At 48.8% G+C, this 24,166-nt stretch overlaps 1 protein-coding gene across 16 annotated transcripts in view; it reads left to right on the plus strand.

Annotated features, from left to right (window-relative positions):
- Positions 1-24,166, plus strand: part of ERI3 (ERI1 exoribonuclease family member 3) — a 128,164-nt gene that overhangs the window by 25,643 nt on the left and 78,355 nt on the right. For 10 of the 16 annotated variants that reach the window (XR_014261894.1, XM_082455690.1, XM_082455693.1 and 7 more), the window contains 4 exons: positions 7,164-7,280; positions 13,720-13,779; positions 14,239-14,328; positions 18,046-18,137. Coding sequence is in view for 14 of the 16 variants with exons in the window: in XM_082455690.1 (XP_082311816.1) it covers positions 7,164-7,280; positions 13,720-13,779; positions 14,239-14,328; positions 18,046-18,137 (359 nt within the window). In the remaining 2 variants the exon portion in view is untranslated. Of the gene's footprint in view, positions 1-7,163; positions 7,281-13,719; positions 13,780-14,238; positions 14,329-18,045; positions 18,138-21,940; positions 23,386-24,166 lie in introns of those variants that run through there. The other 6 variants (XR_014261895.1, XM_082455701.1, XM_082455692.1 and 3 more) reach the window with 2 other exon arrangements.

The raw sequence follows: 24,166 nt of genomic DNA on the forward strand, positions 1-24,166 counted from the left end.
TTTGCACTGATTGGAAAAATGGTCTTTGTCAAACCAAGCCTCTGATTCATCTTGTGATCCTGAGCGTGTTACATAACTTTCCCCACCCTATTGAGTGATTAACTGAACAGGCTTTGGTTGCATGTGCCCTGGTCCCAGAATGTGGACTCTCAACCTCCAAAGTGAGGGGGAACTCAGGTAGAGGCTGTTCTAATGAGAAGCAATGGACTCCTAACCACTGGCCTGGACCCTCTGGATCTGAGTCTGGTCTCTACCACCTACTAGCAGTATGACTCGCCTTGAGCAAGTTACTTGTACTCTTTATGCCTCAGTTGCCTTATTGGCAAAATGGGATTAATAATAGTATCAATCTTATAGGACTATTGGGAGGATAAAATGTAAGAGCTTAGAACAGTGCCTGGCATGTAATAGCTATATGTATCAGCTCTTGTTGGTAGAATTACTACTAGTATTATTTTGACTCATGGCCTCATGGTGAGCTTTTGGGATACAGCAGGTGGCTGGGAGGCAGGCCCTGCTTCTCTGGGGAGCATAAAGGGAGCCTGCAGGCCCTCTATCAGCACGTCGATGGGAACGCAGCACTATCCAAAGAGATTTTTTCCTTCCACTGGGATGGTAAGTTGGACTTCGCACCCTTCCACTTCCCTGCCCTCCTATAGTGCTGCCTCTGGGGAACCTCTCCTGCACAGAACCTGAGATTTGTTTAAATAAATTCCATGACAAATGTATGTAAACAGATAGCTACAAAGAAATCATTTGGTTGTTTGCTGCCCTGAAGGGTCAACTTCACAGAGGCCACTAATATCAGAAGTTATTTACAGTTGAGTATCTAGAATTGTTTGAACTGAGGCTGATTCAGAGTCATGTGCGTGTAAAGGTAGACGCAGGCTCGTACACCCCTGGGTGAGGATGCAGTTTCTAAGACTTTTGGTCTCCTTCATTTATTGGTATTATATATTTTTTTAAAATTCAGATTTCAGTAAAAGTAAATTATAATTCACTCTGCACCCCCCCCCCCGCCCCCCCCGCAAAGAATAGCAGTGTCTGTTTTCAGCCTCTTTTCTACATTTTAATTGCTCTGGGGTCTATGGGAATGGGTGAAGACGGACATGTAGGTGAAAAATCAGCCTTTTAAAGCTCCAATTTTTTACCCTTCCTTGTCCTGAAACTTCGAGCATCAGCTCTCATCTGTCAAAGTGTAAATCAGCAATTAAAACCCAAACAGCCAAATGCCAAAGATGACCCGAAGCACAAAGCAACTGACAAACAAGTCCGGACAAATCGACGGGTAATTTATAAGCTTTGCCCTAAAATCTAATTATTTGGCAATTCGAATTTGCAGCCAGCCAGGGCTCGGCAATAAATTTAACCCGCCATAAATTATTTAGGAGCAGGCTGTGGTGTAAATCAAAACCACGAGTGTTTGTTTAAGAAATAAGCTCCTTGTGCATAAAATGTCTTTTTTTTTTTCCAAAGGAGAAACTGTTAAGCAAACCATGTTCCCTCCGTTGCCCAGAGCAGCCCTCACTTCTCCCTCTCAACTTCCCCTCTTCCCTGTGGCCAAGAGCCTCTTTGATCCCTTGGAGAAAGGGCCTGCCTTTGCATGGAACTTTTATCCAAAAATCATTGTCTGGATAAAACCCATGTTTTCACCAGGTACTGCTTTTTCTGCCTTGCCGTGTGATAATGTTGCTTTTGGATTTTATCAAACCTTTCTCTGCAGGGGTGCACAGTTTTTGGACTAAGAGTCAGTGGATGTAGAGAAGGGATAGGTTAGTTGTTACCGTCTCTAAATTGAGGGAATGTCAGTTCCTAGGCTGAGAGAGGGGAGCCATGAAGAATGATCTGCCCATTTTAGACAGGACCGTAGAAACATCGGCTCAGGCAAAGAAGAATCTGTGCTTTGGAGAAAAGGTCTGTAAGAATGCTACACTGTTAAACCCTCTGGCCCATTGTCAAGAAATGCCTAACCCAAGTCCCTTCTGCTTAAAATCCTTTTGTTGTTGTTGTTGTATCTTCGAATATAATCTTATCACTGCAGACACTTTAGCTTAAGGGAGTCTGAATACACCGAAAGCGACCTACACATTTATTTCTTGTAGTCTACTGATCGTGCGTGTGAAATTTCATTTGAAATGCTGTTGCAGTTTTGTCCTCAGTTTATCAAGAGAATCACTGGGGTTCCTACTTGAGCAATTTTAAAAAGTAGCTGCATCTGAAATCTCTGCTCCAACTGAAACTTCTACTCACTTAAAAAGGTAAAAGAATATTTGCTTGGTGCTTCCTTTTAATCTCTCTGTCTTCCCTTCCCTTTCAAAACAAATTTGCAGCTAGCATTTTATTGATTGAGACAGCAGATACAATAGGTTTAGAACCATGGATACTTTGAAAAATCCAAGTTCCAAGGCTTTTGTGCTTAGTTATCAAGTTGTGGCCACTTCCCATCAACCATCAGCAGACCAGCTTTTTGTGGTTATGGTGCTCTACCCTTGGACAACCTAGTAGTGCAGGTAGCGGTGGATGGTGTAGGGTGACCAAGCTATCCCAATTTTAGCAAATTCCTGCTCCAGGAAACTGTGGTCCCAGGCAAACAGAAAACTGGGATGTTGGTGGTTTGTAGCAGTTGAGGGAGGATGGGAGACCACTTAGAGATGAGAGGCAGAAAGTAGAAAGTATCAATACTTTGGAGCGATGTATACCTGCATTTGAATCCTGGCTCTACCACCAACCATCACTTCACCTCTCTGGTCCTGTGGAGAACTCTGGGAAAACAGAGAATTTTCTGTTAGAGCCATGCGCTTGGCTTCTGTCTTGCTATGTATTTATCAGCCCCTTCATGTGTTTACTCACCAAAAGCAGAGAATGAGGTCTGTGTGCTGGAACAGACCTGGGTGCTAGAGATGCAGACTGAAGGCTCACAGTTCTGCCCTCTCTGAGCCCAGAGCTCAGCGTCATCTGTGTCCCTGCAGCCATAGTGGAGGCTCTTCAGTAGCAATCCTGCAGGACTTTCTGCCAGGATGGTCCACATTCATCGCTCTTGTAACGCGAGAACAGCCTTTCTTCCTGGGAGGTAGGAGTCTGAGCTCCTTAAAGACAGCCTTTCAGACTAAAAGAATCAGATCTTTCTTGACCCTTCAGATTTTGAAAGCTGTTAGTCCTACTCTCTTTAACTCTCATTTTCCCTATTTGGAGTCCCAACTCTGTCCCTTACTAGCAGTGTAACCTTGAGTAAGTGACAACTGCTTTTTGGGCCTTAGTTGTTCTGTAAAATAGGGATAATAGTGATTCCCATCTCATGAGTTGTTAGGTAGATTCAGTGCGGTCATTCCTATTGAGCGTTTAGCAGAGTGTCTGCCACATAGTTAACAATAAATGGAAAGAATGAAATGATTCCATTTTGTGTGTGTCTCTGAGGGTCTTGGGGCCAGCTCCTCTCTACCCCGTGCCCAGACTCTGAGCACCTCAGACAGAGGAGCCACATCTCATTGTATTTGCCTCTGTGTCCACACCCAGTCCCTGCCTGGTAGATAGTAGGTGCTTAATAGTATTGGTTTATGACCTGATGGTGATGACGATATGACTTATCTTCCAGGATTAAAAAGGGTAAAATAAGAAAATACATTTGAAAGCACACTGTAATAAAAAGCATAACACTGGGTATGTCGTTCCACTAAGATATTTATCATAGTGCATTGTTCATCACTTGCTCATGTATCTTTTCTGCCCTCTAGTTCGTGTACTTCTCCAAAACAGACTACATCTTATCTCTGAATCCCACTCCAACACCTGTCCAGTGTCCTACACAGAGTAGATGCTCAGGTAGTTTAACTGAATGCAAATGTCATACAAAAGTAAGGAATTGAGAAATTATTATTAGGGTTGGGAAAGAGGGCTGGTAAATACAAACCAGTTCTTCTTTCCCTCATGGTGCTACCTTTACACAAGCAGACACTCAAATGTTCCTTTAAAAAAACTTCTTCCCAGGGGAATGAGGAAATAGAAGGAGGGCAAAGGAGGAAGGGCAGAAATAACAGTTTCATGATCTGAGCACCTGTCCCTAGAAGCTGGCACTTAGGGCACATCTGCACAAGCTCTTGGGTGGAATTAATGTGATCAGCTTAGAGCTTTGGGGTTCCCGCCCTGATTCATTATCAGCTGAAAACTGTTGAAGTGTTTGGCATACCCAAGGTGTATTGGCTGCAGAGTTTTGTCAACTGGTACAGATTGGGGCTCCTCTCCTATGAATGGGCTGTTGGGGCCAGTGTTTTGAGGCTCTGGCCTTGTCTGGGCAATATGGGAAGGTTAGAAGTATCTAAGTGAGGTCCTTACTCTTCTGACTCCCCAAAGGCTCATCTATCAAAAGTTCCTCTTTTCCATCCTCAGTGGCTCAAAAGAATATGCCAGTGTGTAAGGTCATTGTTACAACAGCTGATGGTGGTGCTGAGGAAGGGCCCCTGCAAAGTCATGTTCTGAGATTGGCCCTGTTCTTGGTCTTGGAGGGAAGGCTTGGCTGATGGGCATGCAACATTGGAGAGGTGTTCAGGACAGGTCCAATTTGCTGTGTTCTGGCCCCCAGGCATTTCAGGGGTTACTCCTCTTCACATGGAGCCGAGGCTGGCTTGTTCCCCCTCTCTGGGAGGGTCATACTTAGTGTGAGCACTTAGGTTGGCTCCATTTCCCCAGGGGTGAGGAAGCCAGCAGCAGGAAAGATTGAGCTGCAGCAGGGAAACCCAAAGGCCAAGTTTTAAGAGTATCTGTTGGGGATGCTGACTTGGTGCTGGTCAGAGTGGGAGCTGAAGCGCTTACTATTTTACAATAAATACTAATAAAATTCTAGATCTATAATAACATTTCAGATCTCTAAAACCATGTGCTTGTAAAAAAGTGGAAAGAGATCAACTTTAAGCCATAAATTCTTGGTAATAGAGGAGTTTTTTTCTATTTATGTTTGATAGATATTTTTGTTTCCAGAGGAATGTCAACTCCTAATTTCATAATGTATCATGGACTTAAGAAAATTGAATTTAATAAAAGCCAGAGATGAATGGCATCCTTAAAGGTCCCAACACTTGTCTTTATTAGCAGGACAAACTGCAGGTCTCCAAACACTGCTTCTCTCCAAATGAAAGTTTAAATGAAAAGTACAGTTGTGTCACAGGTTAAATTTCATTGCGGGCCCAGCTAACATTGTTAGTGAGGAGCTGGCTGTATTTGTTTCCTTAGACGCCAGGGCAGCCAAACTCACCAGGCTACGGAGGTCTTTCTGTTGGGGAAGTGTTTCTCCTACTTAGCGGTAGAGGAAGGGTATATCAGAAATGAGCCTGACTCAGATGAGCCCCACCTCAGAGTTAGCACTTGGAAATCTTGCGTATCTGATTTCAAAATACATGGGGAACCAGTGTGTATTTTGTGTGTGTGTGCCTCAGTTCTGTTTTTCAGAGCCAAACTCTCCTCTCTGGCCTACTTCCTAGTGCGGTGGGAGGAGAAGCATCACCTAGTTTAAGCAGCAGCCTGGGCTTCCTCTCTGTTCCCTTCTGCCTCCGTCTTGCAGTCTTTCCACCCTTCCTATCTCTGGGGGCTCCTGTCAGCTTCCCCATCTTTGGGGGCACTCCGGGGAGACCAGTCAACCAGAACCTTTGAATTTCTCAGTCATGAAATCTGGCTGCCTTGATTTGTTCTTCAGTCCTGCTGTGATGTGTTGGATAAAGATGCTTTAAAAATGAGGCCAACAGAGCAGGTATGTTTGGTGGGGAGACGTCAGGCTGCCGTGGAATATCAGGGAGGTGGGCTGTTTCTCCTTCTGTCTCCCCGGTCTTCCATTTCCTGAGTGCAGTCGGGTGTCAACGGCTTCTGTGTTGCTTCTTTGGGCTGTCCCTGGAGAGAACCAATTTGCCTTGATTTTAGTGATACTGGAAAGGTCCGCACCAGAACGGGGGACCTGGGGTAGGGATGCCACTGGGGCTGACTGTGGTGGCCACTGAGTGGGCAAAGCCCCCCTCCTCTCTCTGCAGTGGAGGCCTTTTTCACATGCTAATTTTACTCGGAGGATTTTGTTTTTATTTATTTATTTTTATTATTTCCTATTTGTCTCTTCCAGATGTTTTCAGGGCAGTTTTTTTGTGTTGTAAACTAATTCCATTCATGTTTTAAAAATTTATGAAAGCGCTAATAAAAATGTCAAAGTGGTAAAAATGTTAGCTTTTCCTCTGCTTTGATTAAATTTTGCAAACTGTTTTTGAATATTAAAAAGCACTCATTTTTTTTATTCTCTCTCCTGGCTTTCCCTCTTCTCTCCAGCATGTGCGTGCTCTCTCCGGCCCTCTCCCCACTCTGGCGTGTTCCTCCCTTCCCAGCAGCGATGTATGAGGCAGGCTGCACGGCCGGCGTGCTGCAAGCCTGTTTGCACACCAGGACCTTGGTGCTGTGCATCTCTATTAAATAACGGAGACAAATTAATCTTAGAGACACCAAACAAATTGTCACTCCTCCTCCTTCTCTTCCATTACGTTCCAGTGGACTGGGAAGGGCTGGCTAAGTGATTGGGTTGGGGGGGGCAGGGGGAGAAGCTGAGGGGTGGGCGTACTGCCTGAAAGAAAGGTGGGAGGGCACTAACTCTTATTACTCTTATTCAGTTTTCTCCTTCTCTTCAGTATCCCCTTTGGCCCCTTTGGCTTTATTTATTATTTATCTTTTTTTTTTTCCTTTTGTAAAAACTAATGAAACTCATCGGCTCTGTTTAAACTTCATATATGGAAGTCTGTGCATTAGTCTGATGGCTGGTTATTTATGTGACTGGAGACCCAGGCCCATTCCAGCGCAGGGACCTGGGCAAGAGGAAGGGGGTCCTACTTTTAGGAGCTCGAGTGAGCAAGCCTCTGCTAGAGAACCAGTTGGGGAAATCAGGGCAGATGTTCCCACTGTCTTCCCTCCCCTTTCCAGAGACAGTGGGAATGGTATATGTGTCGAGTCCCTGGAACCTGTGAGGATGTTACCAGCGGGAGGGTTAGGATTATAACTGAGCTGGCACCATCTCACTCAGTCTTGGGTTTGGCCTGGCAGGAGCTAATGAGTCCAAAACACTCCCCCATTCTTGATTCTGAGTTATTTGAAATGGTTAGTTAAAAGAAACTCATTCCTCCTTTTCTGTGCCTTTGTCGTTTCAGGAAATCATCGAGTTCCCCATCCTGAAGCTAAATGGCCGGACCATGGAGATTGAGTCTACCTTTCACATGTATGTCCAGCCCGTAGTCCATCCACAGCTTACTCCCTTCTGTACAGAGGTAAGGGCCCTGGCTGGGCAGCAGGGGTTGCTGGGATGGGAGCTTGGGGATCACTGGTGCTCTATACGGGCTGCTTAGGGAAAGCTTAGGTCTTTTCAGTGGTTAAGGCAGGTGTGCATTGGACCCAGTCAGCTTTTTACAAAGCCTGCCACTCCCCTTGGACCAGTGTGGTCATTAGGGGACCCAGGGAGAGCAGTGGCACAATCTGTCCCAGCTTCCCCAACATCTTCCCTTCCTTGTCATCCCTCCCCTTCTTGGTGACCAGGCACTTGGAGTTTAGGAGCAGGATGGTGCCTCTGGGGTTCAGCTTCTTTTCAGCTCCATTTCCCTTAGGGCCCTTGGCAAGAGGTGAAGATTTCAGCTTCTTGGAAGCAGAGGTTATGTTCAGGCTTTCTTAGCTTTCTGGTGATGTTTTTCTGTGCTTGAGCAAAGAGGTCCTGTGTGAAGCATTGGCTGAATTTGTGGGAAGCACAGCGCTATCACTGAGGAAAGACAAGAGCAGTCCAAGTTGGGTATGAGGACAGCCTGGCTGAGGCTGAAATGTCCTTATCCTTATCCTAGGCTGGTTCTGTACCCGGCCACCTTGCCAACAGGTCAGTATGTCCCCATTTCACAGATTGTGAAACTGGGACTAACTGAGATCTTGATGCTTGCTGGAGACTCAAAGAGCCATCGGCAGAGAGGAGGTGCCCCTGAAGAGTTTGACTCCCAGGACTGTATGGAGAGGCCTTCTATGGCTGCTTTTCCCTGTGGTGCATCGTGTTATTTACTCTGTGGTAGCCACAGGCTGTGTGGTGGAATCACCGGTCAAGTGTGTGTGGCAGAGGTGATGGGAAAACATGAGCGTTTTTGGAATCTTAAGCATTTGGGGTGAGAGTATATTAGAGACTTTGTGCCTTCATTTAGAGACCTACTTTCTCCATATGAACGAAACAGGAGGAAAGAAGTTCTTGAGTAATCCCAAAACAATCCCTTTGGTGTGGAAGGGGCTGGGGAAGGGCCTGCCTGCACTGCTGGGGGCGCTCAGTGGGCTCTGAGACTGACTTAGCCCAAATATGAGTCTTAAGGGTCTCTCCAGGGCTGGATGCCAGTGACCCAGGTGGGCCTTGTGTTGTAGGCATCCATCTGCCAAGGTGTCTAGTCTCTCAAGCCTTTTGTTGCTCCAACCAATGATGTTGAGGCTCTTGCTTCCTCTGGGGTCAACTGTTTTTCCCCCTCTTTCCCCTGGGAATTACCTATACCACTAGGGGGTGCTAATCTGTCCTGTTTGCCCCTTTTGAAAAAAATCATCATTTTAATGATGATGAGGATCCCCTTCCTTATGGGAAGGGAAGGGAAGACTTTCCTTAAACCAGCCAGATACCTGAGCCCTCCACTGGCCTGAAAGTGTAATGTCCTCTTATCCTTTTCTTCCTCCTCCTCTGTGGCCTCCCCCTTGGGGGCTCCAGTTCCAGCTCGCTGCCTGGCATAGACAGGCAGGCCTAAACTTGGGGAAGTTGCTACTTGTTTGGGAATGGAACAGAGCGCTGCTGGAACTCAGCCCTGGGCAGGAATGGATGATTGAGAATATTGGGAAAAGGGTTTTTTTTCAGAGCAGGGCTGCTGCTGCTTCTCTTTGGGGAAGGGGAGGAGGGATTGTGAGACTTTTTTTTTTTTTAATTAATTAATTTATTTATTTATTTATTTATTTTTGGCTGCGTTGGGTCTTTGTTGCTGTGTGCGGGCTTTCTTTAGTTGCAGCAAGCGGGGCGTTGCGGTGGCTTCTCTTGTTGCAGAGCACGGGCTCTAGGTGTGCGGGCTTCAGTAGTTGTGGCTCATGGGCTCAGTAGTTGTGGCTTGCAGGCTCTAGAGTGTAGGCTCAGTAGTTGTGGCGCACGGGCTTAGTTGCTCTGCGGCATGTGAGATATTCCCGGACCAGGGCTCGAACCTGTGTCTCCTGCATCGGCAGGCAGATTCTTAACCACTGCGCCACCAGGGAAGTCCCGATTGTGAGACTTTGATGAAAGATGTTTCCTTTTTGTAGAAAGTTTCACCCAAGGACACACGTACATAATTTGGAGGGTAGTAGGCTTGGTGGTGTGGGATCCTCATTACGAAGCCTGCTCTGAAGTGAGGCTGTGGCTGTGCTGTAGGTATGGATTCTGCCATTTTGTCTCAGGCTTCCAGAGCTCAGAACTCTTCCTGGCCTGGTCCCTGCCTTTGCATCCAGCCTCAGATCTCCCTGCTTCGTCTCCCCCTCACTTCCCTCGGTCTGTCTCTGCACGCGATGGTCTTTCTGCCTCTGTGTTGCGCCCACCCTCCTACTTGTCCTCCAGCACCCTGCTCAGGGTCACCTTCTCTGGGAAGCCTTCCTTGAGCCCAGGCTGGGCTGTGCTCACCCCAGCGTAGCACCAATCAGATACATTATACTGCAGTCATTTATCCATCTCCCCACTAGATTGTGAGTTTCTTGAGGGCAGAAACTAGATCTGATCCATCTCGGTCCCATCTTTAGGGCCTGGCACCAAGTAAAAATACATGTTCCTTGAATGAATATTGTCAAGGAGTTTTTCAACCACACCTTGCCTCCCCTCAGAGTAGCTGTACTGCTGACTTGCTCTTTTGAGTAAGTAAAGTCTTCTTTGTAAAACCTCAGATCATCTAAATATTGCCCCACCTTCATACTAGATGGATTGTAATGCAAAGAGAGGCATGGACACGGGACGGGGCTGTCATTCTCAGACCTCATCCAATCTGGTGGTAGTTGCCTTTGCGGGTCGGGAGGGAGGTCATTATGGCCAGAAGGAAACTTTCATTAGTAAGTGTGAGGAACAAAAACCTCCAGATTTTCCTAAGCAGCTCCTCTGGTAGGATTTTCTCTCTTGCACAAGAAGTGTTTTAAGAACCCTGGCCGTGTGTGTACACGCACAAGCACATGCTTGTGTTGGGAGAGAGACAGGCTCAGTGCTGGGCAGCAGGAAGAGGGATTCTGCCTTGAGTGAGTCTGCAGCCCACATGTAGACACTCTTACTGCTCTGTGTAATGAACATGTTGTTAGCTTTCTTGAGGTCCTTTCTTAGTTCCAGTTGATAGCTGGTCTGGAGACATGGTTCTGACAGAGATAGGATGGGATGTGTTTCTTTCCTTTCCCTACCACCTCTAGAATCTGCTCCAACTCATCAGATCTCTGTCTGTAGCAGCTGGGCTGACCATGTGCAGTCTTTTTTGTTGTTGTTGTCATTGTGAAAAAAAAAACTAGGAAAAATACCCATTTTGCTAACTGCCAGTAAAGGGCTTTGTCTTGCACCTGTACTTATAAAGGGTGAGATTTATTGGTCTCTTTGTCTGAGGAGAAAGAGTGGGTCTGATTATCAGATTGCACACCAGAGACAAGTGCTTATGTAATCAACAGACTGTCTTGGTGTCAGAATACGATTGTGCTGGAGATAAACTGTGAAGGGAGAAAGCACTGGATGCTGACATGCTATTGGCACCGAGCGTCCTGGGCTGCTTCGTGTAGTTGCCAGTGTTTATGAGGAAGCCAGCTCGTTCCTGGACAAAGCCCTTGTGCGGGAGGGGATCTCAGTAACCAGCCATGTTATCAGTCAGGGTCAAAAGCCCCTCGCCTTGTGGTTTCTGAGTCTGGAGAAGCGGGAGTTAATCTGTAATCCCTCAGTGAAAGGAGCCACAGAGCACACATTAATTCTTCCTCTCACCTCTCCTGCTTTAAGTGGTTAAGGTCTCTGAGCTCTGTTTAGCCTGTGAGCCCTGGTTCTCAGCTTAATAAATACTTGGCTTTGCTCTAGTACCTTTCATTGTGAGGCTGTGAAAGCTTTTTACAAACATATATTAACCCAAGTGGGAATGGGCTTAAACAGCAGCATGAAAGATTTAGGTTAGGCATAAGGTATAACTTCCCAGTATTTATTTTATTATATTGTCTCTCTTCCTCACAGTTTGTGGTACAAGTCTTATAGGTCGTCAGTATCAGGTACAGGGACTGACTTTTAAGATTTCACCCCCTCTTCATCCAGTGCCTTGGCAGAGCTGATAAGATGTGGTCCATTGTTGGAGGCATTAATGCGGGGGAGTGAGGCCTGCCCCTGAAAGGATCTCCAGCCCCTGTATCTCTGGGGGTTGAGTTCAAGTCCTTCAGCTGTAAGCCGTAAGCCATGTCCTGCTGGACATGGCGGTCTCGGAAGCATGGAGAGGGAGGGAGCTGAGCTCACTAGGCTCCTCCCAGGCTGATGATTCTGGGATTGCTGAGCCCTGGAGAGGAGTGTGAGAGAGCCCCAGGATCTGGGAGGCTCCCACCCTCACCACACCCCAGGGTGGGAAGAGGTGGGCCTAGTCTGTGGTGAGAGACCATGCAGAGCAGTGCTCCGGTTTTTCTTTTCAGTGTAGTGCTTTTCCTGGGGCCCAGGGAAGGTGCTTGTGCACCTTGTACACAAGTGCTGACCTAAGTCCCATCTCCACGGAGGGAGGGTTCTTGGCAAGGGTGCCATTGGTTTCCTGTGTAAGTGAGACTTTCTGGAAGCCCTTCAGTGTTCATCTGAGTGACCCTTGGTGGGAGCCAAGAGAAGGAGTAGACCTAACCTTGCCCCAGGAAACTCAGACTGGACATGAGACTGTACACAGACCCTGGGGCTTTCCAAGAAGAATGGCTGTGGGCCCTCTTTTCCAGGATAGTCCTGACCCAAAGCCCCAGCTCCAGGCTTGGGGATGTGACTCGGCCCTGGGAGAACTGAGCAGGAGAGAAGCTGGGCGAGAAAGGGCAGTGGTGGGTGCATGGGTGCCAGCCAGTCATCTGGCTATTGGACCTGGAGTTGGCAACAGGCCTACTCTGGACTCCGGCCCCTGCATGAGACAAAACACAGGGCTCTTCCTGCTCAGTGTGTGGGTCGGGAAGGCCGACAGGCTCTGGGTGCTGGCTGGACTGGGCCAGGACGGGGCTGCCAAGAAGAACGCAGATTCCACAAGGGCAGGGTTACCACGCTTTTCTTCACTGCTGGATCCCCGCTTCCCAGAATGGGCCCCAGCCTCTCCAGGAGTAGATGTTGACTAAATAAAAGGAGGAGTCTTAGCACTCCAAGATGAAAGCTGCAGACCCTGGGCTCTTCCCCATCCCCACCCCCAGCCCTCAGGGGACCGACCACCTTTTCTTCTCTTTGGCTCAGGCCCTCCCTCTGCTGGGCAGTTCTTTGGTCTCCCAAGCAAGGAAAGGGTGTGGAGGTGCCAGCCGGGTGGGCATGCTGTGGGTTAAAGCCTCGCGAAACAACAGTGTAGTTAATCTTTCTAATTTATTTTCCTTTTAGACCATGGGAAGTCTGTAGGCAGCAGCTGTTACCCAATTAAAATACAGATTAATATAAAAACAGTTTCTGGAATATAAAATAGAGTGGCTGTGTCCTTACACTTCCTTAAAATACCACCTAATAATGACTTGATGAACTACAGAAACCCACCTAGAGGAACTCAGCGTTCTTAAAATGAAAATTTCTTCCCTAAAAGGTGTGTATTACCATTCCATGTAAGTCGCTATGAGAAAATAACCTTCCCTCTTAGAGCCAGCGGTTTCTGTGAGTTGGGTATTTGGTATTCATTAAATGTAATTATAGTTTAATCCCCACCCCCCGCACTTAAAAAAAAAAAAAAAGTTTCCAAGCAGGCCTGAGATGCTACTCCGTCTGGAAGTGGCTGGGGGCATGTTGGCCACCGTGATTTCCAGCTGGCCCCGCGTCTGTGCAGGGGGCCTCCTGCCACAAGCCTTCCAGGCAGCCTATCTAGTCTGCGCTTGAGGGATATTTTCCACTTCAAAACAAAACAAAGCAACAAGCTGGTTTGAACCTAGGCCTGACCTGGGTGGAGCGGAGGCCCTTGAGTCAGAAATTCTCTAGACTAGGTTCGTAGGCTTTTTTGTCTGCTAAAGGTGCCTGTTTCCTGCTTGGCTAGCCGGTATTGAGGGCCCAGGTATGCGGGGTGAAGGGTGGATGCCTGGGGGGCTCCCCCGGCCCATTGCTGGTTTCAGAGGGGGAAGTGCTGGACGCCGGCGCTCAGAGAAGGGGTGGACTTGGAACCAAGTGTGCTGGTCCCGTGTGAGCATTCCCCGAGTTCTGCAGGAACTTCTGAGAAGCTTGGAGGTGAATTCACTGTAATTCGGGGGAGTTATTGAGCCTATTGAATTCAAAAGACACATAAAATCAAATTTTCTGCAAAATGAAAGCTGAAACAGGTCTGAGACCCACTCCGTGGTCCGTATGTGGATGTGTTCCCCCATCTCGGGGCAGGAACTTGTGGGGAAACTTGATTCCCAAGACTTCTGTCAGGTTCGGAGCCTACAGCTGTGCAGGTCAGAGTCTTTTACGGTAGAAGGAGAAAAACCGAAAGGAAAGGATCCAGTCCAGCTTTGAGTCCCTGCGCCCTGGTTTTCCACCCATCGGCTATTTCTCTTTTCTTTCAGCTCACCGGGATTATTCAAGCCATGGTGGATGGTCAGCCAAGCCTGCAGCAAGTGCTGGAGGTAGGTTGAGTGACCTTTAATTCCTGACCTCTGACCCCTTCCTGCTGCCTTCCTCTCCCTCCCCTCATGAGAACGTAGCCGTGTAATTTGACTATGATTATGGCTTGATTAGAATAACATTTGCTGTCACATCAGTGACATGCTGTTGAGAGTATTGAACCATTGATCTGTCATCTCCAGCTGTTCCCGTCAGGGTTACTGACAAGATGTCCGAGTGCCACCGGGGGTTGGTGGAGGCCCCGCCAGCTCCCGGCCCATGGCTGTGCTGGCTGGCGGCTCTGGCGGCTCGGGCAGCCCGCGCTGGGCGGCTGGGAGTAGGGGAGCCAAGCTGCAGCACTGCGGGCTGGCCCCGGGGACTGGAGGTGTTTTTGTTTAGCTTTAGTGTTGGCTTCCTGTGGCATGTGAGCACTTCATTAACTCACGCAGAACTCCCCATCGATGGCTTTTGTTTGCTGTCAGCTCCTCCAGGAGGTGCGGCCGGCCCGCCTGCCCCACTGCAGCTTGCCGCTGGATGCATCGTGCCTGTCAGGGGTGCAGAGGCTGCGCTGGGTAATGATTCCTAATCAGAATAATTACAACAATTGCCTATGTGAGGAAAATCAAATTAAAGGCTTTAGAACCCTTGGCAGAGACCACACTTCTGGGATGTTCTCCTCCGGGAGCTGGAAAAGGTTAAGATGCTGCCGCTTGTGCTCCAGCCTGAGGGAGACAGGCAGCAGTGCTTGGCCTCCGCTCGTCTCCCACCCCCGCGGGCCTGGGTTTTCAGAGAGGGAGAAAGGTCCCCCTCCCACTCCCTTCTCTAGCAGGAGGAGAGAAGAGGAAAAGCCTGTGGATTTCCTTAGGTGCTTTATTTATCTTTAAGAGCAATAAACCCAAAGCTCAGCCCCTATCACAGGAGAGAGCAGAGTGTCTGGAGGATAGCAGAGCGCATCTGCATCAGAGGTCCACCTGGAGGGAGCAGGGTGGTGGAGAGGGAGGAAGATCTCTTTCTTGAGCCTAGAGGCCTGTCCCATGGGAGAGAGAAATGCAGACTGAATTTCCTGGGGCTCCTCAGGATGGAACTAGGGCCAGAGAGAGAGGTCTAGGCTCCCCCAGTGGCCGAGTGTGCTCCCTGTCCCAGGGAGCGTGCAGGCCCAGGCTCTGTGGCTGGTCAGGCTCTTGTGGGGTTGGGAGAAGATGGGCTCTGAGTGTCTCCCAGCCCCACTGACCCTCTTTTTTGGGTGGGGAGATTCACCCCTATGACTAAGGGGGGTCCTTAGCCTGGACTGCTCCCTCCAAGCCCAGACTCAAGGAGAAAGAGGGGACCCTTCCTTCCCTATCTCCCAGCCAGCATCCCAGAGCAAGGCCAGGGAGGCAGGCAGCTTTTCCCTGGAGTGTCTCTGGCTGGGATCCCAGGAGGAAGATGCTTATTCTGGGCCAGCACCAAACCAGGGCTGTTGAGGTTATGGAGTTTTCTCCATGGTGGCGCTGGTTGAGGGAGAGATTGTTCTTCAGAAGGCTTCCTCCTGCTGACCCCAGGCCAGCTCTGGAGCAGGATGCTCAGAGGATTCTGAGTCTCACCCAGGAAGCTACTTTCTGCTGTTTCAGCGTACTTTGGGGGTGAAGAGGGGGAGATTCCTGGCATTGGCCTAGATAGGAAGTCTCCGGCAGGACAAGGAGACCAGACCGGGCTCTACTCTTTCCCATTAGCCCTGAGTTGGTTATAGAGCTGAAGAGCTAGTTCTTGTCCTAAGCAAGGCCCTGAGCAGATGGCCAGTTAGATGTTTGCCTGACACATTTGTTCTAAGCAGGGCTCAGTCTGCATTCCTCTAGACCTTCAATAGCCAGGAGGGCTGGCTGATTGGGGCTTGTCTTGGTGGTCCCTCCAGCCCTTTATCCATTCAAACAGGAAGGGAAGGAAAAGGACAGGCCTGATTCCAAAAGCATCACTTTCCTGGACAGGCTCGTAGCAGAAGCTGCTCACTAAATATCTGCTGCATGAGTGAATGGCCTCGGCCCTAAGCTTCCAAGAGGCAGTAAGTGCTTCTCATGGTGAAGCCCTGGTCTTGCTGGGCATTGCCTCCTGACAGTCCTGTCCTGTCCTGTCCTGCTCTCTTTTCCAGGACCACTGTGCAGGAATTGGGGCGTTGGGGAGCCCCCTAGCAGGTGGGGCACTTACCTTGGGGATTTAAGGCCAGTGAACTGGAGCGAGATTAGCTGACTTAGGGACCTCCAGGTTTGCCTTACCTCTTTTCTTATGTAAAGTATGCCTTATTTTCTTTAGGTGACCCTGGGGAAGGGATGCATGTGTGCGTGCATGTGTGTGTGTGTCGTGCAAGGGTTTGGGCTAGAGTGACTGGGGAGACAAACCATTCAGCAGTGGCAGGTCCAGAATTTAGCTGCTGGGGAGACCCTCGGGCTGAGGAGGATTCTCTGGTGTGCAGACTGTGAAGAGGGTCTGCAGAGTCCGGTACTGAGGAGCGGCCCTGATGCCCCAGGAGCTAGGGCTGCTGTAGCCGTGGACCTAGATGGGATCCTGGGCCCTGTTCCAGCACTGCTTCAGCATGGGCCAGGCCTCCAGAATCTCGGCGGTTCCAGGGAGCCCAGGATTACCATGGGGTCTCCATTACCTGCTGGGCACCCAAGGCCCTTCACAGTCTGGCCTAACCTAGTCCCCCAGCCTCAGTTCCTGCCCTTCCTTTCAATCACAGCGGACTCCAGTCACATTATTTCTTACTCACATTTTAATCAAGAAGACACTGTGCTGGGTTAGGGATTAAGACGGTGAATGAGACAGCTAAGAGTCCCTGCCTTTGTGATGCTGATAGTCTGGTGGGGAAGGCAGACATTAAACAGACAATTGCTAATCAGATACAAAATGTCTGTGCCTAAGCCTCTGCCTCTGCCTGGAGTGTCCTTTCCTGCGTTCCATGCTGTCAAGCAAACGCTTAGTTTTGTCATCAAGCCCTTAGTTCAGTCATCTTTATGAAGCCTTTCTGACTCCTTTCCCTGTAAAAGTTAAGGCTAGCCTCTCCCTCTTCTTGGTCTGATGGCATCCTGGGTACTTCTGCATTGCTGCCTCTATTATATTGTATTAAGATGATCTGTCTTTCTCCCCTTCCCAGCCTACTGTCTATTTTTAGGTAGGCACTTAATACATTATCACATATAATTCTCAAAACAACCCTGTAAGGTTAGTCATCCTACCTCGTTTTATAGATGACGGAAACTGAAGTTCAGAGGGGTTATATGACTTTTAAATGACTTCCCATCAGTGACACAGCCAGGATATGGAAGAGCCAAGGTTAGAACCCAGATGTGTCTGACTTTCAATCCCACGTTTCTAACGACTACGCAATATAGCCTTTAAAAATAATCCTCCTGTGTGAGTGGAGCAACAGTGTAATCTGCTGCACGCTTGCCCCATGCCTGGGATCTTCTGAAAAACAGGCAATGCTTCATGAATTCTTTATGATAATTTTCTCGGTATATACTGATTTTAGTATTTGTACTTCCAGTGTGAGGCAAATAATAAAATGGATCAAAGGGATGAAGGGGAAGAAAGACTTAAAGTGTGTTTTGGAGTAGTTTCTTTCCCTGTCTAGGAACTGAGCTCAGCCTTCAAAAGATTCCGCTGAATTCGAATCCCCAACCAGGAGAGGAGAAATACAAAGTCTGGGGCCAGTTTATGAGCTTCTAGCGACTGGAGCAGGCAGTGCTATCCCAGTTGTCAAGGTGGGCCTACAGCCCGGCAGAGGAGCCTCTTCTGCTAGACTCATGGTGAAAATTAACTTCACCTTCATTTGGGGAATAACCAAATTAATAAATTTGGTTAGTAGACATTTGGTGGGAGGGTGGAATGAAGAAATGAGCGAATGAACGTGTGGATTGGAGTTCCCTGCGTGGGGCCTCCTCCCAGCCTGTTCTCGTGGCCCAGGACAGCCTGTGTCTGTGCTAGGCTGTGCCTTTGTCTGAGGACCAGAGGTATGTGGACTGACCTCCTGGGATCTGTCCTTATCCTGTCCAGGGTGGGCTGCCAGGCAGTGGGGGAGTGGAGGGGCTCCCTGCCCCCCACCACTTGGGCTGTGGGATCTGCCTGCAGGGATTGTCCTGCAAGGGCCTCCAAAGTTCTGAGCCAAGACTGAGAGCCCAGAGTGGAGGGATAAGATTACAGTTTTCTCCTGCTCTGATTACAAGCAGCTTATCTGCGTTTCACTGTGTGGCTCTTCACAGACTCAGAGAAAAAAAAAAGGAAAATCTCATCTGTTCTTGTTGTGTACTTTTCAGAGGGTCGATGAGTGGATGGCGAAGGAAGGCCTCTTAGATCCAAACGTCAAGTCAATTTTTGTCACCTGTGGAGACTGGGACTTAAAAGTCATGTGAGTATGAGCAGGACTCCTTTGCTGGCAGGGCTTGGAATCTGCGGGACCAGGTTTTGCTTTTCTCAGGCTCAAATGTCCAAGCCTCAGGGCACCTGGGTCAGGGAGTCCCTGGATTTTGGGGTCAGTAGGGCAAGATGAGGGCTGGGACCCCTGCCTTCTGCCTCTAGAACCAGGAGTGGACAAGCCAAGTACCCTACTAGTACTGCTGTTGCCTTCTTGCTTTTGCCAGGGCAGCCCTTCCTGTTGTGGAGCTACATGTTATTGCCCTGAAAAGAAGGAGGTAAAAGAGGGTCTTAAATTTTTTTCTAAACCAAATACATAGTATTTACTGTTCCAAATGCTTTGGAAATAGTAACTCATTTACTAACCCTAGGGATTCTTGTTATTCTTATTTTATAGCTGAAGACCTTAAGGCACAGAGAGGTTAAGTAACTTGCCCAAGAACACACAGAGCCAGAATTCAGACCCAGGCAACCTGGCTCCAGGGTCCATTCTCTTAACCATTATACTAGGCTAGGCTCTTATCTGGGATACGAGGCCCTGACGGTCCCACGGAGAGCCCAGTGTGGGGATGAGAGAGGGATGCTTCTAGGAAGCTGCCCAGGTCGCCAGCCTCCTCTTTCCTCCTTTGTCGTCACTGCTTTTTCTCCTTTGTCTCCTGATCCTGTCCCAGTTATGGAAGACAGAACTGGTTCCTTTGCTGGGTTGACACTTCTGCCTCTTGGCTATCCTCCTGGATACCTGGCTTCAGAGATCCCCCAGGGAACTAAAGCGGGGTGGAGGTGGTGGGGCACTGTTTGCTGAGGATTGATAGAATCGATACCTCTGTGTTCTTTGTGACTGAAGGTGGCAGCAAGCACTGTGTGTGTGTGTGTGTGTGTGTGTGTGTGTGTGTGTGTGTGTGTGTGTGTGTGTGAGCTTTTGAACATAGGGTAGGGTATTGGCCGGGGTGGGGAGTCGTGGCTCTAGAGTGACATTTCCTACAAATTCAGGCATTACTTTCTCACCAAGATCCTTTTTATGCCTTTTGGATGCTGGGCATTGAGGTGAAGTTCTGCACGCAGGTGGCTGTCCAGCCTGCTCTTGGACCCAACCCTCTAGGTGAGGCGGGAGGAAGGGCAGGCCTGGATCACATAAGCGCCTGTGCACCTGTCTCCCTCAGCCCCTAGGTCGTGTGCATGCTGACTGCACACCACACGCTCTGGAGCTCCCGTTGTCGCTCGTTGTCAGGGAAATTACAGTGGCTGGGCCTGGAGGCAGAGCTGAGTCCGGGGAGGGTTCCGCGGAGAAGGTGAGGAGGAGGAAGGCTGTTGCTCTGTTACGGCATCCTGGGCAGCTTTGAGCGCTCGAAGTGGGAAGGGGCTTAACGAGGAGCTCCAGCACAGGAGAAGCTATCTGGGGTGGGGCGGGATTCAGGCTGACACCCAGAGTTCTGGGGCTCTTGTGGCCCAGACCAGAGGCCCAGTTTCTCCAGGTAGCCTTCTGAGACTCCCACTCTCCCAGTGGCTTTCTCTCTTTGGTGTGTTCATGTCCCAAACACCCAGTTTCAGCATCTTCCGTGATAGCTGTGAGTGGTGTGTACTTATATGTGTATATGAAAGCTTTCCTGTGCGTGATGTTGGGGACCGTCTGGTTGGTTTCTGCATGAGAAGGAGAGGAGATGCTGTCTTCCTTGGGTCTGGCCTGCGCTGGCCTGCAGCACCAGTTCAGGCCTTGGCACGGTAGGCCCTGGACAGATTTTGGTGACTCAGGAGGCTGCTTTGCATCTTCACGAGAACTGGTGTAATCAAGAAGAGGGATAGGGTTGGGGAATCAAATCACACATAAAAGGAAATCAGATGTTAATGAGCACATACTATATTTCACTCAGTCCGCCTAACTGCCTTCTCGGGTAGGAGGTGGTGTCTCCCTTTTATAGATGAAAAAAACAAAGCACAATTAAAAACCGAGGCTCAAATTGGCAGACTCAGAGGTTAGGCAGAATTGAATTCTTAAGGCCACATAGCTTCCAAAAGAGATGATTCCGGCGGACTTTGGTGGCTGGTTTGGGTCTGGCTTGGGAAGACCAGCGAAGCTGTGAAAGCCAGTGAGCAGGGAGGTGGCAGGTGGCGGGTGGCTGGGGGAGGAGAGCTCTGTGTCTGCCTTTTAGAAGCAGGACCCCACATAACTGCTGGGAAGGCTCTTAATTAAATGTGTAACAAAATAAAAACAGCCAGAGAGGAAATCTAAGTAGTGCTGCGTGACAGCGCACAGCTTTTCCATGTTCCTGGAGCCTCTCGTCAGATGGCTGTCGTCGGAACCATCACCTTCTCACACGCCTGGTAAAGCCTGCTGATGAGCCTGACAAGGGTGGTGTTAAACTGACACCCACAACTTGTTAGTATGTGGCTCACTTCTTATTTTGACATCCATTTTCAGATTTAACTAAGTCTAAGGAACTTGGCAAATATTTTCATTTCCCACTCTAGTCTCTCAGAGCCATGGTTCCCTCTCATTGCTGTCCTTCCTCTCTCTCCCAGCCCCCCTCTCCCTCCAACCAACTTCACACCACTTATGTTGGAAAGGGCCTGATTAGTGAGGCACTGAGAAATGGGGACTGAAGTGGCAGCGGAAATCCCACTGGAGAAAAGAAATCTGCTCCCATCCTGACAAAATCATTTTGTGTCCATCTTTGGTCAGTCTGAATGGGTTGACACTCAGGTTTACATGGGCTTTGATGCTATCATCACAGATCCTGCTATGGTGGGTTTTAATTTAGGGGGTGCAGATTTAATTTTCCTTCTAAACCTGTTTAAGAAACGACACTCGTAGTTTTGGCTCTTGGTCAGCTTGCCTTTCCTACCTGACCTACCTTTCCTTTGCCTTACCTGGTATTTCTTGAAGCTCCTTGTAGAGTTTAGTGTTCTTTCACCAATCTTCTCTCTTTTCCACTTACCCAGGCTCTCTGTATTGTCTCTGTAAAGGGCTTCCACCTTCGGCATGGTGGGAGGATAGGGCGGATGCGGAGTGAGGAGTGACACTGGCACAGGTGCTGCCCTTGAGGAACTCAGCTTTTCACCTGTAGCTTGGAGACCTGTGTTTACCAGCTGAATAGCACAGGTAGCTGAGAAGCTAGACCAAAGGCTTTTCCAGTGACCTGTGGGTCTGAGATCAGGAGGACGGGGGTGTGGGCTGGGAGTGGGGGACAAGGAAGAGCTGATATGAGGGTGGACCTGGTCCTCAGTGCCGTCTGGGAAGAGGCCCTTTGGAGGAGAGGGGCAGGATCATCAGACACCGCTGTGGGGAAGCAGGGCCCAGGGGTCTGCTCAAGGTCTGCTGAGAGGGTCCTCCTCCCCCTCCCCCTCAGCTTTGGAATAGCGAGTTTTCCTGCCATTGGAGGTCGACTGTGAATGCGGGGCTGGCATTTTACTTGAGTGTTTTCCTTGCTTTCCTTGTGAGGTGTGCATACCACACCCCTCTGTTGGTGAAAGTCTGGCGATCAAGAGATACTTGCTCAACACTTAACATTATTTTGTGTGAGACCATCTGAACTAATTTTGCAACAAAAAACTCAGCCACCTGGGTAGAAAGCTTTCTGAAAAAAGAATGATAATTTATGAGTGCCAATTGGGGGAAAGCACTTAATACTATGCTGTCCAGCCAAAGGAAATGAGATCTATTCCAATTACTTCAGTACTCTGACATGAAGTTTTTTGTGTTATTTTGTTCTTTATTCATCATGAAGAAGACCAATCAGGAGGCAGGTGGAAGCATCTGTGTAAAAGTCACACCTGAATTCACACTCTTTTTTTTTTTTTCAGATGACTGAACCCTTTCCAGACTACATAGGTCTCCCTTCTTGTTGTTTCAAGTACAAACAAACATGATGTCTCTGATTGAAAAAAAAAGACACTTGCTCATATTACCCTACTCACTGCTTGATTTGGGGGCATGCACTCAATGGGGACTACTGAGGGTCATGCAGCCAAGACTGTGGAAGAGCAGAGACTGCTGTCACCTGGGGTGAAGTCCCATGGCGGTGGAAGCACCCGCCTGGGGAGCATTGTGGTGCAGGGACTGTCTCATGGGGCATGTAGATGAAGGCTGAAATGCTGAGCCGGTGACATGCTTGATGGGGGTCAGACTGGGCCCTCTTGGCATCATTCAGCAGAGCTGACCACTTCATCCTTCTTGAAGCACTCTTCATTTCTACTTATGTCTCCTGTTTCTCTGACTTTTCCTTCACAGTCCTTTTGGCAGATTCTTCTTTCCTTTTTTCTTAAATTTGGTGTTTCTTAAATATTGGTATTTCTTCGACCTCTCTCCTAGCTGTCTTTTCTTTTTATCCGACACACTCACACTTACCAGGGTGATCTAATCTATTCCCCAGCTTCAGTTATTCTCTGTATGCTGTCTTCTCATCTTTTCCTCCATCTGAGAAGTGGGAACTGACATGGCAGCAGTGATCCCACTGGAGAAAAGGAATCGGCTCCATCTGCCATCTGAACTCCAAGCCTTCATATCCAGCTCCTGTTCTTTCTCTTACCTGGATATACACAGACCCCTTAAAGCTCAGGTGTTACTTTTCTCCCAACACCTTGTCCTCCAGCATTCTCTTAAATAATGACTGACTGGTACCATCTACTCAGTAGTTCTGTCAGAAACCTGAGAATCACCCTTGGTTCCTCCCTTTAGCCATAACAAATTAATTGCCAAATCCTATTGATCCTTTGTCCCAGAGGTTTCTCAGAGTCTTTGCCTTCTTTCCAAACCCACTACCACTGTCCTAGTTCAGGTCACCATATTCTTCTTGGATTCCTATGAAAGTGTTCTTTCTCACTGGTCTCTCTGACTGTCTTGCTTCTGTTCCTTTCTCCTGATTGTAGCAGATTACATCACACCCGCTTAGCAGCCTTCAAGGCTTCCCCTTGCCCTCCAGGCAAAGTCACACTGTTTATTGGAGCTTTCAAGGCTCTTGTTTATTACTCTAGCCTCATCTCTTGATGCTATCTATGTATTCAGTCCCCACCCCAGCCAGATGCTCTAACTGGCCAATTCCTAAGGATCCCTCCTAACGTCTTTCTCCAGGTGGCTTCCTGTGTGTTCTTGGAGCACATGTGCTTATTGATACGTGAAAGTGTGCTGTAGCTGCCTCAGCTTGTCTGTCTCTTTCCCTAGATTGTGGGCACCAGTACAACCCTAGGACAATGCTTGACATGTAGTAGTTGTTCAATAAATGTGTGTTGAATAAATGACAACTAAGTTATGGAGTGGGCCTGTGGAATACCCTGCTCAGGAAGAATGGCAGAGGGTCATAGTGGGTAGGTTCAGGGAGAATGGAATGGAAGAGGAAACCTCGGGCCCTCCTGCACCAGCCTGAGTGTGAGGGGTTAGAGGACCGTTCTGCTAGTGTCAAGAAGCTCCTGGGTTGCCCCTGCCAGCACTGGGTGTTGGGCCCTCCACGGTGGGTACTGGGTGAGATGGCGTAGGGGGGCCTGGGCGAGGGAGGAGGAGTTTGGTCCTAGGCGCAGTGTGAAGGGCTTTCTCTGAGGCATTTGTGCCCCCAGGACTGAGGGCTGGGACTGCTCTGGAAAAGTTACATCAGGTAATAAAGATAGCCAGCACTTATTGAGCACTTACTACATCCCAGGAGTCCTGCTGTGCTATTTATACATTAATCTCATTTAACCCTTACTACAATCCAATGAAAAACATTATTTTTGTAACTTTTTTTTTTTAACAAATGAGGAAACTGGGGCCCAGAGAGGTAAGTAATTTGTCGAGGGCACACAACCAATTTGTGGCAGGGATTTGAATTCTAGAAGCCATGCGTTTGACCGCTCTGCCATCTGACGGTCTGCTTCTATCTTCCTTCACGGCCCATGGCTTTGTGGTTGGTGGGAACGCCCTTCCTCCTCTCCTTTGTTCGCAACTGAATGGCAGAGCCTCGGGATGTTCTCTGACACCCTCGGCTTCTGGTACCTGGTCTGGTGTTGGCGGAGGTCTGGACTCTTATGATCATTTTGCTGTGGGGACGTGGTTGGCCA

Source organism: Balaenoptera physalus (assembly GCF_965194825.1).
Source record: "Balaenoptera physalus genome assembly, chromosome: 1".
Classification (NCBI taxonomy): Eukaryota; Metazoa; Chordata; class Mammalia; order Artiodactyla; family Balaenopteridae; genus Balaenoptera; species Balaenoptera physalus.